General features: G+C 29.1%; 2 protein-coding genes across 2 annotated transcripts; both read left to right on the top strand.

Annotated features, from left to right (window-relative positions):
• Positions 1 to 4,157: 4,157 nt before the first annotated feature.
• LOC111684812 (gustatory receptor for sugar taste 61a) lies at positions 4,158 to 4,936 on the top strand. The gene is made up of 3 exons (XM_023447019.2): positions 4,158 to 4,323; positions 4,398 to 4,650; positions 4,792 to 4,936. The coding sequence occupies exons 1-3, from the start codon at positions 4,229 to 4,231 to the stop codon at positions 4,879 to 4,881; spliced, it is 438 nt and encodes a 145-aa protein (XP_023302787.2). The 5' UTR covers positions 4,158 to 4,228; the 3' UTR covers positions 4,882 to 4,936.
• LOC124418468 (gustatory receptor for sugar taste 61a-like) lies at positions 4,895 to 8,170 on the top strand. The gene is made up of 8 exons (XM_046952466.1): positions 4,895 to 4,909; positions 5,366 to 5,381; positions 5,469 to 5,663; positions 5,863 to 6,032; positions 7,123 to 7,245; positions 7,403 to 7,557; positions 7,632 to 7,884; positions 8,026 to 8,170. The coding sequence occupies exons 1-8, from the start codon at positions 4,895 to 4,897 to the stop codon at positions 8,113 to 8,115; spliced, it is 1,017 nt and encodes a 338-aa protein (XP_046808422.1). The 3' UTR covers positions 8,116 to 8,170.
• Positions 8,171 to 8,538: the final 368 nt, after the last annotated feature.

Here is an 8,538-nt window from a genome sequence, read left to right as displayed (position 1 = left end):
ACTAGACCACAAAATACCTAGAAAAATATGAAAATTCAAAAATTTTATTTATTATACAAAAACAAGCTTTACTAGGAAAGCTGCTTAAGCACCTTTTAATTCTTTTTTTTTTTTTGAAAGTTAAAAAAAGCAATATTTTTTGTAAATACAAAGTATTATTACAATTTAAAAAGTGAATAAGAGTATGGATTAAATATTTAACGAAAGTGTATGTAAGAGTCTTAAAGTCAATAAAACATAAAATTTTATTACGGTCTTAAAACGAAAATGCCACAAGAAATAAGAAAACATTTACACAGGAATTATTTATTTATTTTGCAATAGAAAATAAGAAAAAGAATTAAATAAATATTTAATGAAAATTTAAGATAAAGAAACGATGGGTACACACGAACATACTGGACAAATTAAATGACGCACAAAAGAGTAGACACATATTATTTGAAGAAAGAGTTATCGGGTAGTTCCTGAACTATTCGCTTTATTACATTATTGAAACAGAAATGATTTTCCTTTATTATATGCAACAACATAATTAGATTAATAAATGCCTAAAACTATGCAATTATTCGGCGTACAAAATCTGCGTTCTGGGAACATTCTTGAATGTTGACACAAAAGAATTAAAAACTAATTTACAGTCCATATAAAAATTGTATGATCAACAGTAATAAAATTAAAGTTGTCAATACCAAAAACAAATAAATTTTATTTGTATTTTTTAAATAAATATTAAAAACACCACAAGTAAAAACCAGAAGATCCCAGCAGAACATCGCGAAAACTGTTAAAATAAATTCACATTTATTTTTTCCCTAATGTTTCATTGTTATTTCAAATAAATTAACACTTAAAAGTAAATAAATATTTATTTAAAACTGTTAATTAAACTGTACATTTTAAATGATTTATCATGTAACAAAAATCAACATGCAATCATAGAAAATTTTACAAAATACCACCATCAACAACAACAACAACAACACCTTCATATTACATCCAAAATGGCAATAAAACCTCCTAGTATGTATTTTTCAATTGACCATTTAACAACGTAAAATCATGAGTTTCGGTAGAAATTTAATTTTGCAAAAATTAAAACAAAATAATCATTTGCACAAAGAAAATACACGTAAATTTTTTGTTTTACATTCTATTAAATCCTTTAAACATTTGGACACTTTTCATCGTGCCACCAGACCATGTAAGTGAAATGTTTTTAACAACTCCTATCAATCGTTTTCTTTTTTACAATGTTGTTATCATTAGGTTTACTGTTTGCTCATATTTTTGGTGTAATGCCTTTGGTGAATACGTGGGAATACAATCCATATCGTTTGAAATTCAATGTACCCTGCTGGGCCATGACAACAACGGTATTATTTTACATATTTGGCGGATGGAAGACAATGCATTTTACAGAACAAATGTTTAAAAGTGGCATAAATGCCAGAAATATTGGTAAATCAATGTGTATTTTGAAATGTTTATTACAGATTATTTCGCTTGGGATTTATATATTTTTAAAATTTGTTGAAGAGATTTTTTTACACGCTTTGTAAAGTGAAAGTAAAATTTTATTTATGTACATAGTTTAAATTATTGGAAAGTTAATAAACGAGAACAGAACGGAACTAGAACTGAACTAAAACTGAACTAGAACTGAACTAGAACTGAACTAGAACTGAACTAGAACTGAACTAGACCTGAACTAGAACTGAACTAGAACTGAACTAGAACTGAACTAGAACTGAACTAGAACTGAACTAGAACTGAACTAGAACTGAACTAGAACTGAACTAGAACTGAACTAGAACTAAACTAGAACTGAACTAGAACTGAACTAGAACTGAACTTGAACTAAACTAGAACTGAGCTTGAACTGAACTAGAACTGAACTTGAACTGAAATAGAACTGAACTAGAACTGAACTAAAACTGAACTAGAACTGAACTAGAACTGAACTAGAACTGAACTAGAACTAAACTAGAACTGAACTAGAACTAAACTAGAACTGATCTAGAACTGAATTAGTACTAAACTTAAACTAAACTAGAAGCGTATTTTTTTTTTATTAATTAGTATTTAAAATATATCCAAACATTCTCTTTTGTTTACAACACCCATTAAGGGAATTTTTCTTGATCGTACAAGCTTCCTTTTTCCTTTATGATTTATTTTTAAATATTAAAATAATATAATCTCATTTTCCTCTCCCATCCTTATTCATACAGTTGGCATTGTTTTCTTCTACATGAGTTTTATTATTTCCATAAATTTCCTAAATTTAGCCAGAAATTGGCCACAATTAATACAATATTGGACACGTATCGATTTGCTGTTTTTAATGCCTCCCTATAAACCACCAAAATGGTCATTACGTAAACAATTATATACACTGCTAATTGGTTTTTGGATTACAGCTTTGGGTAAGTTCTGTTAAAACACGTAATACGTACAAACATACATACATACATATATAGCAAAAAAAAACTCTTACACCAATAAACACCTTTATCTAAACAAATTTTCTCAATTTGTTAGTATTTTGACTAATTAAAGACAATTTCTCATTTTATTTTTGGGCATGCATGTGCTTGCCTTCCTTACTCTTGGTATAAATGTAGTGGAACATTGTTTATTTTATGCTTCCGGTTATTATAATTTCCGTATGCGTCGTATACACTGCCATCCCGATGAAGAAAAGTACTCTTTCAAGGACTACATACAACTGGATATATTCACAGATATTTTTATATATTTTCCCTACAATATATTTGTGGCTGTTTATGCATTTGTATTGAATATCAATTTATTTTTTCTTGATTTTGTTTTTTACTTAAATTATAACTTTTCATGGAAGACACTTTCTTACTTTTTGCACTAAATGTTGGCAAAAATTTTCAAAGCACGCAAAAAATTGTTCACGGTTATAGGAAAGAAAACTTAAACAAAACTTTATGAGAAGTATTTTTTTTCGTGAAAAGAATTAATTTATTTTTGCTTGTGGTTGTAATGTGAAGTTCTCTTTGTGTTCAGGTATTGTTGAGGAAAGTCTTTTTTGTTTATCATTTAATTTGAAAACCTTCTTTTAATAAAATTTTGAAGAACCTTAAAAGTATTTGGTCGGACTGAACAGAATTAGAACAGAACTAGTACAGAACTAAAACCGAACTAGAACGGAATTAAAACGGAACTAAAACAGAACTAGAACAGAAGCAGAACAGAACTAAAACAGAACTAGAACAGCAGCAGAACAGCAAAACAGAAGTGGAACAGAACTAGAACAGAACTAGAACAAAACTAGAACAGAACTAGAACAGAACTAAAACAGAACTAGAACAGAACTAGAACTAGAACAGAAGCAGAACAGAACTAGAACAGCAGCAGAACAGCAAAACAGAACTAGAACAAAACTAGAACATATCTAGAATAGAACTAGAACAGAACTAGAACAGAACTAGAACAGAACTAGAACAGAACTAGAACAGAACTAGAACAGAACTAGAACAGAACTAGAACAGAACTAGAACAGAACTAGAACAGAACTAGAACAGAACTAGAACAGAACTAGAACAGAACTAGAACAGAATTAGAACAGAACTAGAACAGAACTAGAACAAAAATAGAACAGAACTAGAACTAAAACAGAACTAGAACAGAAATAGAACAGGCCAAAACAAAACTAAAACAGAACTACAGCTGGTAACACTTCACCAGAGCTAAGCTAATAAGATTGCAGTGATGCGTTATGTAGATTATAAATGTGTGCGTTAATGTAGATTATAAAAAAAATCGTTTATTATGTTCGTTTAACACGTTACATACTTTTAACACAAATTCACCTACAACTGCAATTTTTCCTTTAATTTTTCCCCATATTTGAAGTTTTTAAGTGGTACTTTTACGTTTTTGTGGAATTTTTTGGATTTTTTTATAATGTGCATAAGTTTGGGACTGGCAACACGTTTTCAACAATTTAATACTCGTATAGAAGTTTTGGCGGGTTGTGTAAGTTATTATTCATTCTAAAGAAAACACACGATAAGAAGAAAAAATAAACTTTTTTAATTTGAATTTATTTAAAAAAAAAAAAAAGATTTTTACACATGTTAGTTACATAATATTTATATATAACTGTATATATGTATGTATATATTTTTACCAGTATGTACCAGATGCTGTTTGGTATAAAATACGTCGTGAACACATCATATTGTGTGAATTCATGGAAAAAGTTAACGATCAAATATCAACAATTGTACTTCTATCATCACTTAACAATATGTATTTCATTTGTAATAATTTATTAAATATATTCACGTAAGTAATCGGCGAATTTATGGAATTTTAATTAAAATTTATTGATGGTTTATTTATGTTTCTATTTTTCCTAGGAAACTTCGTTATCAGATTAACTATGTTTACTTTTGGTTTTCCTTGATATTTCTTTTAAGTCGCACCATTTGTGTTTTTATGTTTGCTTCGAAAATTCATGAAGCCTCAGTGTTACCTTTGCAGACTTTATATCTGGTTCCCACTGGCTGTTGGACCGAAGAGGTCCAACGTTTTAGGGCACAAATATTAAATGAGTTTATCGGTTTGACAGGCAAACGTTTTTATGGAATGACACGAAAAAATTTATTTGGGGTGAGTTTTTTTTTGAATATGAGCGAAATATGTACTTCTGAAATATTGTCCCAAAAGACCTCTTTTTACTTTTAAATTTATTATAAATAGATATAATTATTTACACATTTTAAAAATTAAAATCATTCATTGTTTTTCCAGATGATGGCTACCATTATAACATATGAATTAATGCTTTTGCAGTTGGATAATAAAAATAAAGAAAATTCTTTACCCGAATTATGCACTTGAATAAATATAAAATATGGATTTAATTCTAGCTTTTTTCTCAGAGAGAAAAATTCGACGATAATTTTGTTGTTTTGATTTCTCAAACGAAAGGCCTGATTAATATCTCTTTCGTTAATTTCAACGTTTAGAACTAGAACTGAACTAGAACTGAACTAGAACTGAACTAGAACTAAACTAGAACTGAACTAGAACTGAACTAGAACTGAACTTGAACTAAACTAGAACTGAGCTTGAACTGAACTAGAACTGAACTTGAACTGAAATAGAACTGAACTAGAACTGAACTAAAACTGAACTAGAACTGAACTAGAACTGAACTAGAACTGAACTAGAACTAAACTAGAACTGAACTAGAACTAAACTAGAACTGATCTAGAACTGAATTAGTACTAAACTTAAACTAAACTAGAAGCGTATTTTTTTTTTATTAATTAGTATTTAAAATATATCCAAACATTCTCTTTTGTTTACAACACCCATTAAGGGAATTTTTCTTGATCGTACAAGCTTCCTTTTTCCTTTATGATTTATTTTTAAATATTAAAATAATATAATCTCATTTTCCTCTCCCATCCTTATTCATACAGTTGGCATTGTTTTCTTCTACATGAGTTTTATTATTTCCATAAATTTCCTAAATTTAGCCAGAAATTGGCCACAATTAATACAATATTGGACACGTATCGATTTGCTGTTTTTAATGCCTCCCTATAAACCACCAAAATGGTCATTACGTAAACAATTATATACACTGCTAATTGGTTTTTGGATTACAGCTTTGGGTAAGTTCTGTTAAAACACGTAATACGTACAAACATACATACATACATATATAGCAAAAAAAAACTCTTACACCAATAAACACCTTTATCTAAACAAATTTTTCTCAATTTGTTAGTATTTTGACTAATTAAAGACAATTTCTCATTTTATTTTTGGGCATGCATGTGCTTGCCTTCCTTACTCTTGGTATAAATGTAGTGGAACATTGTTTATTTTATGCTTCCGGTTATTATAATTTCCGTATGCGTCGTATACACTGCCATCCCGATGAAGAAAAGTACTCTTTCAAGGACTACATACAACTGGATATATTCACAGATATTTTTATATATTTTCCCTACAATATATTTGTGGCTGTTTATGCATTTGTATTGAATATCAATTTATTTTTTCTTGATTTTGTTTTTTACTTAAATTATAACTTTTCATGGAAGACACTTTCTTACTTTTTGCACTAAATGTTGGCAAAAATTTCAAAGCACGCAAAAAATTGTTCACGGTTATAGGAAAGAAAACTTAAACAAAACTTTATGAGAAGTATTTTTTTTCGTGAAAAGAATTAATTTATTTTTGCTTGTGGTTGTAATGTGAAGTTCTCTTTGTGTTCAGGTATTGTTGAGGAAAGTCTTTTTTGTTTATCATTTAATTTGAAAACCTTCTTTTAATAAAATTTTGAAGAACCTTAAAAGTATTTGGTCGGACTGAACAGAATTTAAACAGAACTAGTACAGAACTAAAACCGAACTAGAACGGAATTAAAACGGAACTAAAACAGAACTAGAACAGAAGCAGAACAGAACTAAAACAGAACTAGAACAGCAGCAGAACAGCAAAACAGAAGTGGAACAGAACTAGAACAGAACTAGAACAAAACTAGAACAGAACTAGAACAGAACTAAAACAGAACTAGAACAGAACTAGAACTAGAACAGAAGCAGAACAGAACTAGAACAGCAGCAGAACAGCAAAACAGAACTAGAACAAAACTAGAACATATCTAGAATAGAACTAGAACAGAACTAGAACAGAACTAGAACAGAACTAGAACAGAACTAGAACAGAACTAGAACAGAACTAGAACAGAACTAGAACAGAACTAGAACAGAACTAGAACAGAACTAGAACAGAACTAGAACAGAACTAGAACAGAACTAGAACAGAATTAGAACAGAACTAGAACAGAACTAGAACAAAAATAGAACAGAACTAGAACTAAAACAGAACTAGAACAGAAATAGAACAGGCCAAAACAAAACTAAAACAGAACTACAGCTGGTAACACTTCACCAGAGCTAAGCTAATAAGATTGCAGTGATGCGTTATGTAGATTATAAATGTGTGCGTTAATGTAGATTATAAAAAAAATCGTTTATTATGTTCGTTTAACACGTTACATACTTTTAACACAAATTCACCTACAACTGCAATTTTTCCTTTAATTTTTCCCCATATTTGAAGTTTTTAAGTGGTACTTTTACGTTTTTGTGGAATTTTTTGGATTTTTTTATAATGTGCATAAGTTTGGGACTGGCAACACGTTTTCAACAATTTAATACTCGTATAGAAGTTTTGGCGGGTTGTGTAAGTTATTATTCATTCTAAAGAAAACACACGATAAGAAGAAAAAATAAACTTTTTTAATTTGAATTTATTTAAAAAAAAAAAAAAGATTTTTACACATGTTAGTTACATAATATTTATATATAACTGTATATATGTATGTATATATTTTTACCAGTATGTACCAGATGCTGTTTGGTATAAAATACGTCGTGAACACATCATATTGTGTGAATTCATGGAAAAAGTTAACGATCAAATATCAACAATTGTACTTCTATCATCACTTAACAATATGTATTTCATTTGTAATAATTTATTAAATATATTCACGTAAGTAATCGGCGAATTTATGGAATTTTAATTAAAATTTATTGATGGTTTATTTATGTTTCTATTTTTCCTAGGAAACTTCGTTATCAGATTAACTATGTTTACTTTTGGTTTTCCTTGATATTTCTTTTAAGTCGCACCATTTGTGTTTTTATGTTTGCTTCGAAAATTCATGAAGCCTCAGTGTTACCTTTGCAGACTTTATATCTGGTTCCCACTGGCTGTTGGACCGAAGAGGTCCAACGTTTTAGGGCACAAATATTAAATGAGTTTATCGGTTTGACAGGCAAACGTTTTTATGGAATGACACGAAAAAATTTATTTGGGGTGAGTTTTTTTTTGAATATGAGCGAAATATGTACTTCTGAAATATTGTCCCAAAAGACCTCTTTTTACTTTTAAATTTATTATAAATAGATATAATTATTTACACATTTTAAAAATTAAAATCATTCATTGTTTTTCCAGATGATGGCTACCATTATAACATATGAATTAATGCTTTTGCAGTTGGATAATAAAAATAAAGAAAATTCTTTACCCGAATTATGCACTTGAATAAATATAAAATATGGATTTAATTCTAGCTTTTTTCTCAGAGAGAAAAATTCGACGATAATTTTGTTGTTTTGATTTCTCAAACGAAAGGCCTGATTAATATCTCTTTCGTTAATTTCAACGTTTAGAGTAGCTGCTATTTTTTTAACAACATCGATTGGCATTATTTGTTTATCTTCGACGTTTTTAATTTCAATGTTTTGTGCGATCATATGTTGATCAATTTTGTTGATGCGTGTGTCCAGAGAGTTTATTTGCTTTTCTTTTATTTTATCTTTTTCATTAAGTTCGTTGACTTGCGCTACTAAAGTAGAGATTGAGTTGGTTATTGTTGATAGGGCTACCTGGACGTCATTTTTCATTTGAGAGTGCAAGCTGTTTACACTAGTAACTAGCATCTCTATTTGCGCTTTTATGTCCTGC

Source organism: Lucilia cuprina, chromosome 5, assembly GCF_022045245.1.
Source record: "Lucilia cuprina isolate Lc7/37 chromosome 5, ASM2204524v1, whole genome shotgun sequence".
Lineage (NCBI taxonomy): Eukaryota > Metazoa > Arthropoda > Insecta > Diptera > Calliphoridae > Lucilia > Lucilia cuprina.
This window is presented reverse-complemented; position numbering and strand designations above follow the sequence as displayed.